Source organism: Kwoniella botswanensis, chromosome 2, assembly GCF_036426115.1.
Source record: "Kwoniella botswanensis chromosome 2, complete sequence".
In the NCBI taxonomy this organism is placed as follows: Eukaryota; Fungi; Basidiomycota; class Tremellomycetes; order Tremellales; family Cryptococcaceae; genus Kwoniella; species Kwoniella botswanensis.
Genome location: NC_088600.1, coordinates 1,007,337 through 1,024,970, shown reverse-complemented (window position 1 = coordinate 1,024,970; position 17,634 = coordinate 1,007,337). Strand labels below are relative to the sequence as shown.

The window sequence follows — 17,634 nt, the reverse complement described above, 5'->3', positions numbered from 1 at the left end:
TTGGAACATTCAGCTCACGCTCATCGCGTTTGAGAAATCGGTTGTCAAGATACCAAAATGCCTGAGCCACTTTTAACGACCACTTGACAATCGTTGCCACTTTCAGATTGTTAAGTTGACAGTTGACTACAGGTACACTGTGCAAGTCGGTCGTCAAGTTCAAGCGTAGTAAATCACCTGGCGATCTCTCATAAAGTTGATCATGTATCCAGGTCAATTCGAAGTCAAATTTCCATGTCTTGAGTTACTATAATACAAAATACATCACCATCATCTCTATAAACATTAGTACATAACAATCAGACCTCATCTTCACGATCAGGCGCATCGTGATCATATGATCCGAGCATTCTCAGTGCCTAGACGGTATAACCCCTCGTTTCACCCAAAGCCACAACGACGAAATCATCTTCTTTCAAACCGACCTGTTGGGCTGCTGTCTTGAGTCTTTCAGGAGGTTCAAGGAACGGTTCGTAGGTCATTTGGAATGTGCCCCAATGAATTCCAATGGCATTTTGACATTTCTATCCGGTTCAAATAAAATTAAACAAGTCAGCAATCATATCATACCTTTTGGTTTTAAGAGTCAGCTAAACTTACAGTATCTTTGAACATCCTTACTGAATCGATAGGAGCGGCATGTACAGCTGAAAACAAAGCTCGAGGTTCGTATGCACCGATAGGTATCAACCCTACGGTGAATGGACCTAATCGATCGCCAATCTCTTTGAACGCTGGACAGACTTCTTTGGGTAGGTCTTCGAGTGAATGAGATTCCTCTGTGGTGATGCAGTATCCTGAAAAGGGTATCATCAATGTTTATACCCTTGAGTGTGATAAAGTGAAGGACATACCTGTATCTCCGCCGAACCATACCTGGATCATGACAATCTGTCAGATAACAATCTTTCAAGAGAAATGATGCTGGAATAGAGTCACTCACAGATGCATTCGACGACGTATCCTTGACTACCCAAGAAGACCAAAGTGAGTTATCCTTGTCCCATCCCACTCTCGAAGCATTATGTTGGCTGGGTGCTGTGGACAGCACTCGAATGAACATCCTACCATTCTTTGCGTACAGCAATCTTACTCACTACAAGCAATTTTGACTTCCCCTACACCATCTACCAATACCTGTCGCTCTTCAAACCAATCCAACTCGATTACATTTTCTCTTCCCAGACCCAATCCAGAGACCACATGATAGTTGTTAAGAGGTAAGAACAATTTGGGATGTTTACCGAATTTGCTTTTCTGGTTCGCAAAGATAGCTTTGAGCGATGGGAGGTCGAGGTGATCGTAGTGATTGTGTGAGATGGCCTAACAGTGATTGTAGGCACAAGATGTAAATTTGTTTCATGAAACTGAAATTTCGTAATGAGAATGATGACTCACGATAGCATCCACTTCAGGTAGCTCATCAATCTTGGTAACATTCGCTATCAGAACAAAGTTAATTAACATTCATAATGTGATATTCTGACCATATTGATGTAGAAAGGTCATCCCACTCACTACTCAGTCGTTTCTGACCAACTCCATGGAAAATGACATCCAACAAAACGGGATCGAAGAAGACCCTTACACCTCTTCCTTTCAAACCCTTTTCGCTATCTTCCCTAGCGGGCATCTCGACTAACGACGCAGCGTGACCTAACCAAGTGACTTTCAATTCTGTCGAAGGGAGGTCAAAACCGTATGTCGGTTGGATATAAGGTATGAGCTTTTTAGCATTCTTGGCAGCTGGATCCTTATTCGTCCAAGCCTAAGGAGGTGTGCATCGTATTTTAATATTTGATTCGATCGGATATGCAGCGATGAAGAATTTGCTCACCTTCCATGCCATTGTAGGTATGATCTTCATGACCTCCATCGCTCCCTGTTTGTCATATATTCCACGACATCGATTCAGTTCGTACATCCTCATTATGAAATGGCGATTGTACGATGAGGTAAATAACTCACAAAACTGGTAAATGTCTTCCATGGATTCTTGAATGCCGTCCCCTTATCATTTACCCAATGGTCTCCCTTTACCCTTTCCACACTGGCTGGACTGACTGTTACAGTATTCGTCATGGTTCTGATTTGTATGTGCTTGTGGTTGAATATTGCTTTTCTAGCTGAACGGAAGATATGTTGTTGGTTGAGAATATATAGTTGGGATCCAAGTCCCTTTGTGATTGCCATGTAAGGAGGGGTGGTTATATATACAGTAACACGCTGTTCTGCGGTGGTTGATGAATGTGAGTGTGAGGTGGATCAACTGAGCGGAGGGAAGAGTACGTCGTACACACGCAAACCTCGGATGCTATATGCTATGTTATAACTGATATATCTATTGCCAAGTCTTGTGTCGATGAGATGACAATTACATGTCGACTTCGGCATACCATACTTTTGTTATGACGATGAACTCGACCGAGGTGACTCACTTTTATGTCAATTTCCATTTGCAGGCCGATGGTCATACGGTCTCTCGAGGATCGTGCCTGGGGGAACGCAGACGTGTCAATTGGTTTAGAAAACGATGTTTCTCGGTAATCTCAGAGGGGTCATTTCTCTCTCAGTGGGGGGTTGCCACCCCCCTTACCCCCCGCTCTGCATGGATGCTTTTTGAATGGGGGTTGCACCCCCAAGCCCCCGCTCATAAAAAAGTTTACATCTACTCCTCCTCATCCTCCCTCCGCCTTACTGGTATCTAATTTAATGGGTGTATCCAGATCCGCTCTGTGATCCCACGTGTTGAACACGTGCACGCCTCGACTACTGACATTTTCGCCAATAGCCGTGCACACCACAGGTAGGATCATTAGTTTTGTTGAAGCCAATGCCACATGAGTTTACGTAACCACCTCCACGTGACCTCTCAACCAAATATCTTTGACATGATTTGCCGTTGGACATCAATCTCACTACTGCAGCAACTCTTCTCCTCCCTTCCATCTTGCTGAGACACTCACCAACTCGTTCAAGCGATACCATCTTGCTTCATATCCTGGCCGAAATCGCGCTTGATAATCAGACTGCACCCCGGAACGACGAACTTTATCGAATTTTGGCTTATAGACATCAGATAAAATGGCTAGAGGTGGTGCACCAACTTCATCGAGAGGACGAGGGTGGGTGTATACGCCTTCAACTCACGAACATCCGACCCTCATGCGTGATGTGGAGTAATGCTAAGCTGACAATATGTGATATTCACAGCAAATTCAAGGTATCCAGAGGAGGTGGACGACAATTCTCCCGTGATCTTGATCCTCGACTCGCTGAGAAACCATCTTCGTCAGAGGAAGAGTCCTCGTCCGAAGAGGAAGAAGAGGATGAAGAGGAGGCCAGAGCGGCAGCTCATAGAGCTGAAGTCGCGGAGTTGGCACCGGAGATGAAAGAGGTCAATCTGAAATTGGGGAATACAGAATTGGCTGAGCCTGAGAGTGATGAGGAGGAATTAAGTAGAGCGGAGAGAAGAGCTAGGAAAAAGGCCGAGGCTCAAGGTAAAACCAAGAAAACTGTCACGATCCAAGAGAAGGATGAATCAGATGAAGAGAGTAGTGAAGAAGAGGTGTCACCTAAACAGCAGCAACAACAGAAGAAGAAAGCCAGTGCTCCTGCGGTAGTCCAACAATCAAGAAAAGAACGGTATGTCTGATTTTCTATAACGATATCACGGTGGAGATTGGTAGACTGATGTGCTCTATGGTTGCTCGTGTAGTGAAGCGGCAGAGAAGAAAGCTGCTCAAGACAAATATCAGAAACTACATGCTCAAGGTAAATTACATGTCTCTCACGTATATATCAGGAACTTAAAGAACCAATTGTTGACATGTTATGTATAGGCAAAACCACTGAGGCCAAATCTGATTTAGCCAGATTACAAGAAGTCAGAAGGAGAAGAGAGGCTGCTGCTGCCCAAAGAGCTGCAGAGGCTGAGGGTGAGTACCAAACCCCGATGCTCTGTAAGTACATTGCTGACCTATATTCCGTACATTCTGCAGAGGCTGCCAAGGAAGCTGCTGCAAAGAAAGAGAAACTGGCTAAGAAAATTTAGTATCGATGGACGCTTTATCATCCTTTTAGAACGTGACTTTCTCTGATTTCTGATTGATCACGACATCTTATTCCCCCTTACGTTACAATTGCCGAGGACCTGTTCATACATTTTCCATCCGTTTCGAGCTTGTATCATGTAGCATGAAGAAGACAAACGTAGCTTTCCAACTTGAGATACATTTCCTTTATCAATGTATATAATTGATAAATGTGTATCAACCTGATTGGCAATTATCGGATATGTGCTTGCAACTATGCTTCCCTACATGTGTTCAATGCGTGAACCGCTGCTGACTAATGATTTCATCGTTGCTAAGACAAGACCCATCTAATCCGTTTGAAATGATAGCCTCCGTTCTTTCGTGACGCCATACATCTCAAATCTCGACTTCATATACCATCAATTGATGAGGTGCTGTTCATCATTGACAAACATTAGCCATGAGCTTTCTCTCTTTGATAGCGATTAGGCTGATGATTACAATCACTCACCACCTTCTTCATCAAATTCCGGCCCTTCAGCTACATATCCCATCTTTGCGTAAAACGGGATAGCAGGGATCTACGATGACAGTCAGCACATCATACCCGGCTCCGTGATTTCACTTTCATATATCAACTGGTACTCACTTGAGAATGACATTTCACTTTGATCGTCTTCTTTCCCCCTTCTTTCTGTACAATTTTTCCTTTTTCCAATTTATCTTCATTATCTTGGATCCACTTATGCATCCCATCTACCAATACTTTTCCCAACCCATAATTCCTATACTCCTTGTCTACCGCCAATCGTGTCAATTTCGATAGAGAGGGTACATATCTTATAGTACCTATTGGTTTTTCCGTCGTCTCTCCTTCTCCTTCCGTCGGTGAAGACAAGCTCGGTATGAGAGTCTGTTCGGAGGGTGGGGAAGGGATGGGAGTGGTAAGTAGGAAATGGATGGAAGTGGGATCGTATCTTTTCTTACGAGATCAGCTTTCTTCATACTTGCACGACCAGAGCGATGTGATGTAATCTAGTGGATGACTCACTCGTCTATCTCTGTATCCAATGGGAATCCCTATTCGCATCGAGACAGTAGGATATATATCAGCTACCATGTTCATCCATTTCTCTCCGTCATGATCTCACCTGTTCAACCGAAAATACTATTTCGACACGACATGGATTAGCATCTTAGTCTCTGATCCAGACTGAGTGTACCTCAAGGAGCATTGGATACATTGAAGTCGATCTGGATCCATGACATGGTGCGACTCACCCTCTATCCTGATATCATAACAAGCTTCAATCTCATCTTTCGTTTGAGCTACTTTGAGAGTGAAAGGCGGCCGCACTTTTGCTGCTGAGGTTGACATCGTTCACTCTCTTTTCGATAGGCCTTCGACGAGGTCTGATTCGCTTGTGTATGCAGGGGTAAGAGAGAGAAGGAATGCTGGTCACTCAAAGCATATGTAAATGGCTATATACAAGCTCAAATTACTTGTTGATATCTCGGGGCGCATCTGAACAAAATAACCGTATCCGCGTATGATTTGTTTAGCAGCAGTTTAACCGATCCATAGGTGTAACCGCACCGATACAGTCTACTATCACAATATCGATCAACTGTCTCTCCTATAACTCTCAAGGAGGTGATATGCCATCAACGAGGCTACCTGTACTAGCCCTAAGCTTCATGGAGTATTATAGAATTACATATAAATGGGATGAAACTGATTCTCATAACGCTTATAGACCCTATAAATATTATTATATCACTTGAAATCCATTAGACATAGATGGTACCCGTACGTAGCTCGAGATCGCCATCTTCTTCCCATTTACGCTGCTCTACCAGCCGTATGATCCTACCAACAGAATACAACGATTAGCTTCGCTCATCCAACTACAGCTTGCGACCTTCTTTCCTCGAGCTCACCTTGTACACCCTCAAAGCTTGCAATTCTCCCACTATCCTATCTTTCTTTTCACCCTGATCCAATCTCTTACCCTTAGCTCCGAATCCAAATAGAGATCCATCACCTTCATAACCCTCTACTAACCCCTGACAACCGACATCTTCATTCTCCTTGCCGTCGTAACGAGCAGTCTCGATCTTCAGTCCCTCCTCATTTGCTAAATGTAAAAGACAGATGAAACAGAACGAAGTTGATATCTCAGACATCTTTTCGGCGGGGTAAGATGATCGAAGGGATGTAATGATATTATCAAAAGTCTTGACTGGTTCGTTTCCATCTTTCGTAGGTGTTTTGGGCAACTCCTACATTCCCCCGAGAAGAAATACCAATTAGCCTGTCTCACTTACATGCGACAAGAGAAGAACGAGGGAAATGATTTGAACATACAGTCTCATCTTCTGAACTATCCTTCTCAGCCGGAACGAGACTTTTCAAACCAGTCCAGATGTCATCTTTCAACCTCTTTACATCTACTCTCTTAGCTTTCTTGGCGAAGTTGACGTTCTCAGGTCTACTCTTTTTCAGTTCGATATTCTGAGAGCCTTGTAAAAGATCTTCAGCTTCATTGGAATCATACATGTTTGCCGAGTCTCCAGCGTCCAAACCGTCGTCGACGTATCCATCATCCATATCGTCATGAAAGAATTGCGTTTCGAATGGTATCGGCTGAGAGTCGTTGTCTGCGGAATGATCAGTACACCGTGCTAAAAATCACTTGATATGCATTTGTACTTACCCATACCATCTCCCTCGAGACCTGCATCCGCTCGTTCGGCAGCAGCCTGAGCCCAGAAATTCTCATCGATCTCGCCGTTGGCGTTTTCTGGGTATAACACGTCAGTGGTGTGGTCTACTGACTCGTGGGGAATCTTTGACTCACCAGCTAGCTGAGTCACTGCACCACTCCTTCTCATTCGCAGCTATCACATCATCATTAGCAATGTGAATTCATGTCATACTAAACCAGTTCTATGACTGATTATTTGGACTCACCGAGAACTTGGGTTTCAAGAACAACCTCAACAGTTGTCTACTACTGAAATGCATATCATCAGGTAACAGCCATTCTTCTCTTCGTTTACCCGCTGAGGTTTTCTTGTTAGACCTAGAAGATGCAGTACGCGTGGAAGGCAAGGTGATGGATGATTTGGTAGCGGGGGCGAAGAGGGTTTTGGACGAAGTAGCAGATGTAGACGGCGACGAAAAATCAATTGTGAAAGGTGCTTTGGCCGGTTTAGCTGTTTTTGTGGGAGCGGTAGATCCACTGGCTGGTGTAGCAGCATCTATAGAATATACCAGTGGTCAGACTTCCGTTTACTTTTATATCTATAGATATATCTATGAGATGAATATGACGATGGGGGTCGTCGCACATACCTTTCCTCGTTACCTTACGCAATTTCCAATGTTCTGCACCTGCCCAAGATTTTCCAAAACCTTTATCGAAATAATCAAACATTCCTTCTGCATCATCATCCCCACCATTTCCGAAAGCCATCACCAACTCCCCGTGACCTGCTTGACGTCTAGGATCGAATGGTCCGAGACGTTCACCCGGAGCGGCCATCGCCAGTGAACCGCCCATACCCTGTCCGCTGTAGGCTTCTTGAGCATCCATATCGTCTCCCATCATTGAAGCTCCATCATCGAATCCACCTGTAGGGCCCATATCGTAATCTTCGTCACCGAAGAAATCATGAGCTTCACCTCCCCCAGGCATGTATCCAGGAGCGTATTCATCGTACTCGTCATCGGCGTATGAGGGTTGATATTCTTCGTCGTTGTATGAGTCTTTGAGGTTAAAAAGAGTAGTGAAGTCGACAGCGGAATCTGGGTCGGAGGAGAACTTGAATGCAGAGAGAGTATCTGAGATGTATAGGTCTTGTACGGTCTCCACAGAGGGTATAAAGTCTGCAAAGAGGCGAAATGTCAGCCCGATGTAAATTAACCTTGTGAAAGAGAAAAGCGACGACTTACCTCTGAGCTTTTCAAGATCCACCATCTCCTCTTCCTCATCAGCTTCTTCCTCTTCTTCCTCTTCCTCCCCTCCCGCATCTCCAGCATCGAACACAACTCTTCCCTTACCATCAACACCGAGGTGATTCATGAGCAAACCCATCGCCCCTCCTTCATCGAAATCCGCACAAGTCTTCTTGAACAGCGGATCAACGGTGAATTCCAGATCGAACTTCTTGACCTGTAGCTGAGCGAAAGATTTGGCTAATGTCGCTTCGGATCGACTGGTCGTCTGTCAAAACATTGACGTTAGCATGATAAGTGGATTTCCCGAATTGATGAAAACTCGCCTTTCGCGTTGTTTTGGGTTCACCACCCTCTTCGTCATCCGCATCGCCACCTTCTCCATCCGCATCATCAGCAGCTATATGATATTATATCGTCAGCATCTTTTCGTCTGCGCATGTGAATAGATAGATGAAAACTGACCATTCCCGCCTGCAAGACCACTCAACAACTTTCCAGTCTCAGTCGCTACACTGTCCACTCGCGAGGTATAAATCTTGACACAACCGTCGAGAGTACAAGAGGCTTTTTGGAAATTGATACCTACAAAACGAGTCGAGGTTATCGGTACATTTCATTATCGAGCCATATGCAAATCCACGCTTGACTCACTTTGATCATCTGGTCCATTTCGTAAAAGTGTCAAATCCGCAAAATAATCGATCAAAGCAAAGTTCCATGTATTGTTCGCAGTGATTTTCTAATTCATCAATTGGTATCATCAGCTCACGTCAGCCATCAGGTATTTATTCGATATGGTAGTGATGTTTACATTATCAGTAGCCAACTTCATCCATTCTTCAAAATTTGTATTCATCACTTCCATACTAACGACCGGTTGAGCCGGTTCGACCGCTGACAATCTCTTTGCACGTCTTTGAGCCATTGTCTGACCACCTGATGAAGCCTGTTGGACCGCCAGAGCAGATACAGTCCTCTTACCATTCCCTTGTGTCCCAAGTCCTGGTCTTTCTTTAGGTTCTCCAGCTGAAGGAGCCAGTTCACCGAAATGAGCTGATTTTCGACGTTTGGCTTTCTCAGCCGCATCGTCGTTCATCAACATGACCAGACTGGATGACTTGCGAGGTGCGTTGATGGTTCGTGATGGCTGTAAAGGTGATCCAGAAGGTGTAGCGGCCGTAGATCCTGATCCGGATAATTTCTTTGATATCACCCTCGGACGCGGACTGGATATTGAGGATGGTGATGATATTGCCGTTGGCATTGTTGATGGGATTGAGATGCGTATGATGCTGTTGCTATGCTATGCTATTCTATGCTTTCACTGCCATCAGATGGAGGATGAGTGGATGTTGTCGTTGTGTGTGTTTATCGTTGATTGTTTGATTGTTGTTGTTTTCTCATTTTGGCTGAGCTCCGGGACGCGTCACAACGTGGCACACTTACGTAACGCGACCATTACAATTGTGCCGCTGCTTCATTTGCCTACAGGACCAGTATCTGTCGCAACCATAGTTATCCAGGATGCATTTTTTCCATATCCACACATATATAGTTATACTTCAACCTTTCATACGCCCCAGATATCTGGGTATACAATTTCTGTCTACTGCATCTGTAATGTTCATCCACCAACCAATACATCTACACCTACAACCGATCTATCGAGGACCGTCCACCCTGACAGCGGAAAATGTAGGCCCGTGATAATGTTTCCTAGCGTTGATAGCGTACCATACGGCTGCGATCGTGGAGAATCCAGCGAACACGACACTGGCGTAGTTCATCGAGGCTGGATCAGTGACAGGTACGGCGGTAGCTACAAAATGCATTAAAACGAACTCAGCCCAAATTGCGCACGACGATCAAGGAGATAATCTCGTACTTACGCATACAGAAGAGAATGATTGAGAAAGTGATCCAGACTACTGTGATAAGGTTCTGAACAGAATCGTCAGCTCAAAGCTTCACAAACCTGTGGTAATGAGCAACCAATGAAAGTGACTAACGATGATAAATCCAAATTTACCCAATGAATACGGCGCGTTCCTAACCATCTTTCTGCCTCTGACTAAAGAACAAAGTACGGGGAAAGCGTAAGAGCATCCCAAACAGATAGTTGCCACTGTGAAACTCAAAACAGAAGGGTCAAAGACTGTCCTGTATCTTTTTTGGGGGCTGGGGGAATAGACGAATATTGACTGACCTCCAGTAAAAGCATTGAAAGCAGCACTACTTCCCAGATAAATCAAACCCAACAAAGCACAAACAACGGTGGAAAGTATGAGGGAATTGATGGGAATGCCGAAATGGGGATTGACAACTTTCCACCATCCCGATCCTGGTATACCACCATCACGGGAAAACGCCCATGTACATCTTGATGCAGCTGTCAGAGAACCGATCGTGGCGAAGACCCAAATACCCAGAACTACAAAAGACGATAATCGATCAGTCAACTTTCATGAAAGATGGGACCGTTCAGCTCACTCACTGAGGAAAAGTAACCCCAGAGCTGCTCCGGAACTACCCGTGACAATCTTATAAAGTAATGGCATTGGTTGCAGACTCGCTACTTCCAGTAGAGGTGTAATGTCCGGTAAGACGAAGTTGATTGGGAGCTGAGTTTACACATTTTATAAAGTACAGCCATCAGTATCGATCACTTGCTGCAGAATAGTTGTGACTTACGAGGTAGACTAAACCAGTGACCGCTGCAGCAGCGACCGAGAGGACTGCACATGTCAGCTCGCTCTTTCCCACCGAAGACTTACCCATCGCTCGAGGGACTTGATGAGCAGGTTCTTTGACCTCTTCGCATAACGCAGCTACCATTCCGTATCTATCATCTTGTCCAAATGAGCAGTATTCCTTCCGCATGATCATGGGCGGAACTCACCCGGTAAGAGTATACGCAGCTTGTAGCAAACCGACGAACCACGCCCAAGCAGCTGGCCAGCCCGAGGGCGATGCGTCGAACTAGCTCAGATAATCAATAACCGAAATGCATTGTGCCCAATGGAGACCAAAGAGACAACTTACATGAGAGAAAGCGAATTTGCCAGAATTGCGATTATCTGCCATACTCAACAATGTCACGATGATCTAGCAGGACAGATCAGAGACAGAATGCAGGATCACATGGATGATGACATACCCTATAGGAGAAACGCGGTTTCATCAGTTTGAAGAGTCAAGCTTGTGGTCCAAATAAAGCACGACTTACACTATTACTGACGCTCCCGTCCAATACAAGCATATCGTGTTTAGCTTATCCAGATATCTATATAACCAGTATCAGCAACGATGTATCAGAGATCTTTACGTATATAGAAGAAAAGTCAGAAGTTAGGTGTAACATCTTTTTACTCACTTTGTACAGAATATATTGATTAACAGAGATCCTAACAGAGCTCCCCAATAGACTAAACAGGTCTGCCAAGCGGTTGGGACGTAATCTTCATGATATAACGTAGCAGCAGCTAAGATAAGTTGAGACCCTCCAAAAGTGATCGAGGCTGTTACACTGGATCAGAGTCGAGGATCAGCATTAGGATTTTTCCCCCTGTGTGTTTTCCTCTTTTTGTAAGACTTACGTCCAATTTCCTACAGTTCCTAGCCATCCTGTGAGATAACTTGCAAAAGCACTGTACTTAGGTGTAGACAACATCGCTGACCAGTCTGTAGTACATCAAACACGATGGTTAGTTCTTAGCTTAGATGGTACGTGGTGAATGTGAACGTACAATATACACCACCAGAGGTTGGAAATACCGAACATCTTTACAGTCACATCACAGTATCAGCTTATATCATCATGTAGTGGTATCTCGCGGTTGATACAACCTACATTTCCGCTAAACTAGCAGCGATAGCCAGTGAAACTAGCGACACGAAAATCCACTATTAATCCCCATTCAGGAATCAGCACCAAATTCTTCCCTTCGTTTCCATTTAGACTAGGTGTATATATGTGTATATATACGATGATTGAAGGGATTGACTGACTCCATAGAGGATAGTGACCGGTCCACCATCAGTCAAAGCAATGTTCAACGTAGTGGAAGTACCGAATGGTACAGCCATAATTGCAAAACTTAATCCCAAGACAGATATCATTCCCAAATTCCTTTTCAATTCTTGTTTGTATCCCATTTCTTCCAACCTCGCTACTACGTTATCACCTTCATCTTGTACCGGGACAGTCTGTCCATAGCCATTGCTAGGGGTGGTTTGAGGTGGGACGATGCTCTTCTCTGCTTTATCATCCATTTTGAATTCGACGTTCGATACCGTACAGTGCGGATAATGATATAATCAAGGATGATAAAACCCAAGCGTAAGAAGAAGAAGAGTGATTACGAGCTGGATGTAGGTTCGAGTATATGGTTATGATCGGAAACGAGGTGAGATGAGAAGAGATGAATTGCTTATCTCGTGAGTGTGCTAATGCTAAAGCACCACTGGAGTAGTACCCGTTGTACATGTAAAACCCTCGGATACATATCATCGAGATATCAGCATCTACCTGCAATGATAAAGTCTCAAACCCAATAATAACAAAAACCCCAATAAGCGAGACTTGAAGATAAACAGACAGATACATAATCGAGCTAAGAGGGGATCTCTGCAATTGTGCCTACTACTCATCTTTGACTAACTGTGCCTTCCCCGCCTTGTACGTCATCTCCTTTGTCATATACTTCCGCATCATGAATTGCCATTCGCCAAAAGAACGATTCAGCTTATCGTCCTGTCTCACGTGAGATTCAATGACCGGTTAATTTAGCGACTCATATATAGAGTCCGGGTTATCCGGATCAACCATCACCATTGAGATAGCGCTACTTGACAATCCTCGATATACTGCAGATACTGCAGGTACGAAACGCAGATCACAACTACTGTGTACGAGCAAGTCAGGTATCTCACTGGAGGCGACAGACGTGATGACGCCTTCAGATCAGCTCAGCTTATGGTGCTGTTACATTCGATATGAACATGGCAGTTGTACATCCTCTATGATCTACTTCAATCTAATCTACAAGTAAAGGAGAATCAATTGAACTTATACCTATTTGACCGAAGGATATCATATCAGCATGATTACTTCCATTATGTTGTCATTGGCGGTGATCAACACTTACCAATCGCTACACCACCTTCATCACTCTCTCTACCCTTTGTCCTCAACAACGTCCCAGCAGTCTGATTCACCACTTCCTTCCCACCAAACAATGAAACTCCATATACACCTAATTCGCTGACTATATCCGCCAATCTCGATTTATTCTCACCACCTTTTACCAAGAGGTTCTTGAGTCCTTTGGGAGGTTCAATCAATTCCATTAATATATAACCTTCTTTTTTTTCAGGTTCGCCCTCTATCCTATTCTTATCTTCTTCTGCTAATTGTTCCAAATAACCTGGGATATTCTCTCGATAGATATTATTTCCACCACCTTCACGTTGAGGTTTCAATACATACTTCTCAGGTTGGCTCGTGGCCAGTGCGTAAGCTTTCTTTCCCAATTCCGAATTATCCATGGGGTACAACCCTATCCAAGTCAATCTCAACCTATCTACATCTTCTTGCGTCAGACTGCCCGCTCCCTTGCCAAATCCAACATCAGGTCTATGATCGCCTAATAAGAAATCTTCAAGAACTCCAGGTTCACTCAAGACCTGTTGGATCTTCTTTGCTCCGGATAACTGCAATGCCATAGAAGGGCATTTTATAGCTTTGCTTTTCTCTAGCAAAAGTCGGGTGGACCATTCTGCGGAAGAGGGATAATCCGTAGGAGTGTATGCTGATCGATAGTAGATCACTGATACTTCCCTAGCGGGCAAGGAGGGCTGCAGGGGAGAAGGCAAGAGTAGGATGTTGGTGGTGGGATCGATCTGGGCTAGAGTAGATAATTCGGAGAATGTATGTCGGATGACAGGGATACTATGGCTATGGTCCAGGTAAATTAGCATATCTTTCTTCTTATATCCACATGAGATAGATGCAAGGCCTTGCAAAGCTTCAAGACCTAGACGGTCTTCTTTTGCTCGAGCAAGACACAGACAAGCGTCTGTCAGACCAAGTCAGACTGAACAGCACTCACCTCTCGAGTAACTCAAACTCCAACCATCTTTGATCAAACACATTCCTCTCTCCATCCTGAACAACGAACAATATCACCGCGTCCTTGTTTCCATAAGCTTTCCATCCTTCCGCTAAACCTGCTGCGAGGTTTTTCAGAGGTTCGTTTGTGGGAAAGTTTGATGGGTCGGAAAGATGTGGAGAGATGGAGAAAAATCCGTTGGTAGCTTTTGAAAGGTACCTGCGTGGTCATGCCGAATTCAGCAAAGCTTCTCGCCTATAGCTCGGAATATGGGAGTAAGATACCAGTCTATATAGTGACAGAATGACTTCACACCGGAGTGACAAGCCTACGAAGGAGTCGATGTCGTAGTCCATTCGTGAGATAGTACTCACTTGTGCATTTCTCCAGCTCTCTGACTTAGAGCCCCAAAACTGGCAGCTATCGTGTTGAATTCTACCTGTTTTATACTTATCCCATGCTCCTCACCATCATGCAACAAATAATCTGACCTGAATAAACCCAATTGAAGAGGTTGGATCAAATCATTTCTGATGGATTTCCATCCTCTCCATAATTCACCTTGGAAAGTATCCACTTTCGACACGCTACCTCCCATTACTCTATCTAAGAAATCCCAATCCAACGTTATTCTAGCGTATAAAGCGTTGTATAGCGGTTGTAACGATACGGCCAGAGCGTATAAATCCCTAGGAAACGGGGTGGGAAATAGCGATAGGGGAGCGGCTATGGCTGAAGTAGGTGGTTGATTCGATGAAGGTGGAAGTAGAGTGAATCCGTGGGATAGGGCGTAGGTGGAGGATAGGAGGATGAGATGTGAGTGTTGTTCGGGGGTAAGCGATGGAGGCCAGTCGGGAAGGGTGTTGAAGACCGACATGATGGGTGGGTTGGGTGAGGGATATAGGAGGATGGGACCAAGGAGGAAGTTGAGTGAGGGGTTTATATGCTTTCTGAAGGTATGTACGATACTCGTATGATACAAAGGATACGAATGAAATAAGGTGATCTCCTAATCTTTCTTCTTTATCAGCACGCCATCTAACTGAAGCACAGAGCACAGACCTCCACATCCAAGTTACTCGTATACACATCCAACGGAATCAATTTCATGTCCAAGTTACCGTATGACTCGGTATGAAAAAGTTGGAGGGGGTTCACAGAGTGCATCTCTAACTTTCTATCCATACTGTGCACCACTCACTCTTACAGATCAGTCCAATTTCTTATACACCATGTCCGACCCATCAAGCTCAGGTTCAAGCTCCAGTGTGGCCGAATCAATTGCCAAAGCCGCTCGAACAGCTTTCGAGCAATCTCAATTGGTAGATGTGTCAGAGAGGGATCTGGCTTTGAGAGCTATCCGCGAAGTGTTGGAGGCGAAGAAAGATGAAGTGCTGAAGGCCAACAAGGCAGATATGGAGGTCAGTCCAAGTCCTAGCATGTAAATTATAGAGTGCTGATGATTTGGTTGGTCTGATGGGAATTTAGGCAGCGGAAGAACTATTATCCCAGGGCAAATTATCTAAATCACTCGTATCTCGTTTAGACCTGTCGAGACCAGGGAAATTCGATGCGATGTTACAAGGTATATCGGACGTAGCTTCTTTACCTGTGCCAACTGGTCAAGTCACTTTTGCGAAGGAATTAGGCCCAGGATTGGATTTACATAGAGTGACTTGTCCTATCGGTGTGCTGTTGGTAATCTTCGAAGCTAGACCTGAGGTAGTGGTAAACATTGCTGCGCTCGCTATTAAATCTGGTAAGTGACACTTCTTATCTGTCTACTTATCTGATAGGTCATACTAATATTGATGCTGCTTGCGATTTTGCTCGGTGTTGCTATAGGAAATGCGGCAATCTTGAAAGGAGGAAAGGAATCACTTCGAACTGCTACCATCCTCTCTCAACTAATTGCCGAGGCTCTCTCCAAAACCTCCATCCCACCGACGTTCATCCAATCGGTCTCTACACGATCTGAGATCTCCTCGCTACTCGCTCAAGATAGGTATATCGACTTGGTGATGCCAAGAGGAGGAAACGAATTGGTCAGAAGTATTCAGAACAACACGAGAATCCCAGTAATGGGTCATGCGGATGGAATATGTGCGGTTTACGTGGACCAAAGTGCGGTAGAGGAGAAGGCTTTGAGGGTAGTGGTCGAATCGAAGGTGGGTCTAGCGACAATCACAATCCGGTCAAAGCTTGTATGGAAAACAAGCTAACAAATCTTGGCTTGCGTTCAGACCGATTACATGGCAGCCTGTAATGCCGCCGAAACATTGTTAATCCACTCATCACTCTTATCCACCCTCTGGCCCAGAATAGCTTCTGAACTAATGAAGAACAACGTCTGTCTACGATGTGATCCCTCGACTTTATCGGCCATTCAGGATATTCCAGAATCATCCAAATTCGTTACGGCAAGTACGGAAGAAGATTATCATACGGAGTTCCTCGGACCCACTTTGGCAGTGAAGACTGTTGACAATGTGAACGACGCGGTCAAACATATAAATTCACATTCATCCCATCATACAGATTCGATCATTACTGAAGATGAGAAATCAATGTCAATCTGGTGTAATGGTCTAGATAGTGCCAACTGCTATGTCAATGCCTCGACGAGGTTTGCCGATGGAACTAGATATGGACTAGGAACTGAAGTCGGTATTTCGACTGGTAAAACGCATGCGAGAGGGCCAGTAGGGTTGGATGGATTGGTTATTTACAAGTATATGATGAGGAGTAGGAGTGATAAGGGAAGTACGATTGCGGATTATGAGAAAGGGGAGAACAGATATACGCATAAGGATTTGGTTAAAAGTGAACCTCCCTTCTGAGCAGAATGAGATGGGAAGGGATGCATGGAATTGCGAATAATCCAGTACTCTTTAGTATACCGGAGAGCAATCCTTCACCATTGCCATCGTTCTGCTCTGTTCCACAACAGGCCTTTCTCTTTCAGTGGGGGGTTGCCACCCCCCTTACCCCCCGCTCCGCAGGGATGCTTCCATATGAGGGTTGCACCCCCATGCCCCCGCTCGATAAAAAACAAAAAAACAAAAGTGTACATCTGCTCCTCCCCCACTCCCCCGGGCTTAAATACTGGGAGTCATTTGTGAGTTCTCCTTTTTACATGTTGTCGTTTTCGCGCTTGAGAGGCATCCACGCAGGTACTCTGGTGGTATCTGAGTGTATTGGCACAGGTTTGACATTGCAGCCCGGCTTGGCATCTTGATATCCAAGCTCGTGGGCCAGAGTGTAGTAGTACCAATGACCTGTCCCTCTCTGAGATTCATTAAATCTTCAATGTATACCCGAGAACATAAAACCAGGACTGCTCTAAGCAGCTCGCGGAGCGTTGATCGACATCCGTGTGGACAGACAATTATTAGCCTACTGGATACCACTGATTAAGGCTCTGCCGCCCAAACGAGTGCTCCAGAATATCAGATAATATCAATCAACTGTGATCGGCCGACCGAGAAGAGCGCTGGGACTCGTAAATTATCAATCCAGACTT

General features: G+C 44.7%; 7 protein-coding genes across 7 annotated transcripts; 2 read left to right on the top strand and 5 right to left on the bottom strand.

The window, feature by feature from the left end:
* Positions 1-359: 359 nt before the first annotated feature.
* L199_007269 (uncharacterized protein) lies at positions 360-2,082 on the bottom strand (the record flags this gene model as incomplete). The annotated part of the gene is made up of 9 exons (XM_064892963.1): positions 360-524; positions 601-797; positions 855-876; positions 944-1,038; positions 1,098-1,323; positions 1,399-1,442; positions 1,519-1,768; positions 1,838-1,882; positions 1,969-2,082. 9 exons carry the CDS (start codon positions 2,080-2,082, stop codon positions 360-362), a joined length of 1,158 nt encoding a protein of 385 aa, XP_064749035.1.
* Positions 2,083-3,084: 1,002 nt separating this feature from the next.
* On the top strand, positions 3,085-4,054 carry L199_007268 (uncharacterized protein; the record flags this gene model as incomplete). Its single annotated transcript, XM_064892962.1, has 5 exons — positions 3,085-3,125; positions 3,214-3,645; positions 3,719-3,774; positions 3,843-3,938; positions 4,002-4,054. 5 exons carry the CDS (start codon positions 3,085-3,087, stop codon positions 4,052-4,054), a joined length of 678 nt encoding a protein of 225 aa, XP_064749034.1.
* A 379-nt stretch (positions 4,055-4,433) lies between these two features.
* On the bottom strand, positions 4,434-5,415 carry L199_007267 (uncharacterized protein; the record flags this gene model as incomplete). The annotated part of the gene is made up of 6 exons (XM_064892961.1): positions 4,434-4,471; positions 4,549-4,618; positions 4,687-5,014; positions 5,089-5,117; positions 5,189-5,205; positions 5,319-5,415. The coding sequence occupies 6 exons, from the start codon at positions 5,413-5,415 to the stop codon at positions 4,434-4,436; spliced, it is 579 nt and encodes a 192-aa protein (XP_064749033.1).
* A 465-nt stretch (positions 5,416-5,880) lies between these two features.
* On the bottom strand, positions 5,881-9,265 carry L199_007266 (uncharacterized protein; the record flags this gene model as incomplete). Its single annotated transcript, XM_064892960.1, has 12 exons — positions 5,881-5,907; positions 5,979-6,320; positions 6,406-6,698; positions 6,755-6,841; positions 6,899-6,938; positions 7,012-7,301; positions 7,396-7,929; positions 7,996-8,266; positions 8,325-8,398; positions 8,464-8,583; positions 8,653-8,740; positions 8,813-9,265. The coding sequence occupies 12 exons, from the start codon at positions 9,263-9,265 to the stop codon at positions 5,881-5,883; spliced, it is 2,619 nt and encodes an 872-aa protein (XP_064749032.1).
* A 397-nt stretch (positions 9,266-9,662) lies between these two features.
* Positions 9,663-12,273, bottom strand: L199_007265 (uncharacterized protein; the record flags this gene model as incomplete). Its single annotated transcript, XM_064892959.1, has 14 exons — positions 9,663-9,820; positions 9,891-9,942; positions 10,011-10,126; positions 10,208-10,432; positions 10,496-10,622; positions 10,693-10,843; positions 10,901-10,980; positions 11,044-11,106; positions 11,230-11,284; positions 11,375-11,527; positions 11,598-11,682; positions 11,748-11,782; positions 11,852-11,904; positions 12,010-12,273. 14 exons carry the CDS (start codon positions 12,271-12,273, stop codon positions 9,663-9,665), a joined length of 1,617 nt encoding a protein of 538 aa, XP_064749031.1.
* A 764-nt stretch (positions 12,274-13,037) lies between these two features.
* Positions 13,038-14,988, bottom strand: L199_007264 (glutathione synthetase; the record flags this gene model as incomplete). Its single annotated transcript, XM_064892958.1, has 4 exons — positions 13,038-13,075; positions 13,149-13,957; positions 14,112-14,330; positions 14,486-14,988. 4 exons carry the CDS (start codon positions 14,986-14,988, stop codon positions 13,038-13,040), a joined length of 1,569 nt encoding a protein of 522 aa, XP_064749030.1.
* A 355-nt stretch (positions 14,989-15,343) lies between these two features.
* Positions 15,344-16,951, top strand: L199_007263 (glutamate-5-semialdehyde dehydrogenase; the record flags this gene model as incomplete). The annotated part of the gene is made up of 4 exons (XM_064892957.1): positions 15,344-15,532; positions 15,600-15,870; positions 15,957-16,279; positions 16,355-16,951. The coding sequence occupies 4 exons, from the start codon at positions 15,344-15,346 to the stop codon at positions 16,949-16,951; spliced, it is 1,380 nt and encodes a 459-aa protein (XP_064749029.1).
* Between the last annotated feature and the right edge of the window lie 683 nt (positions 16,952-17,634).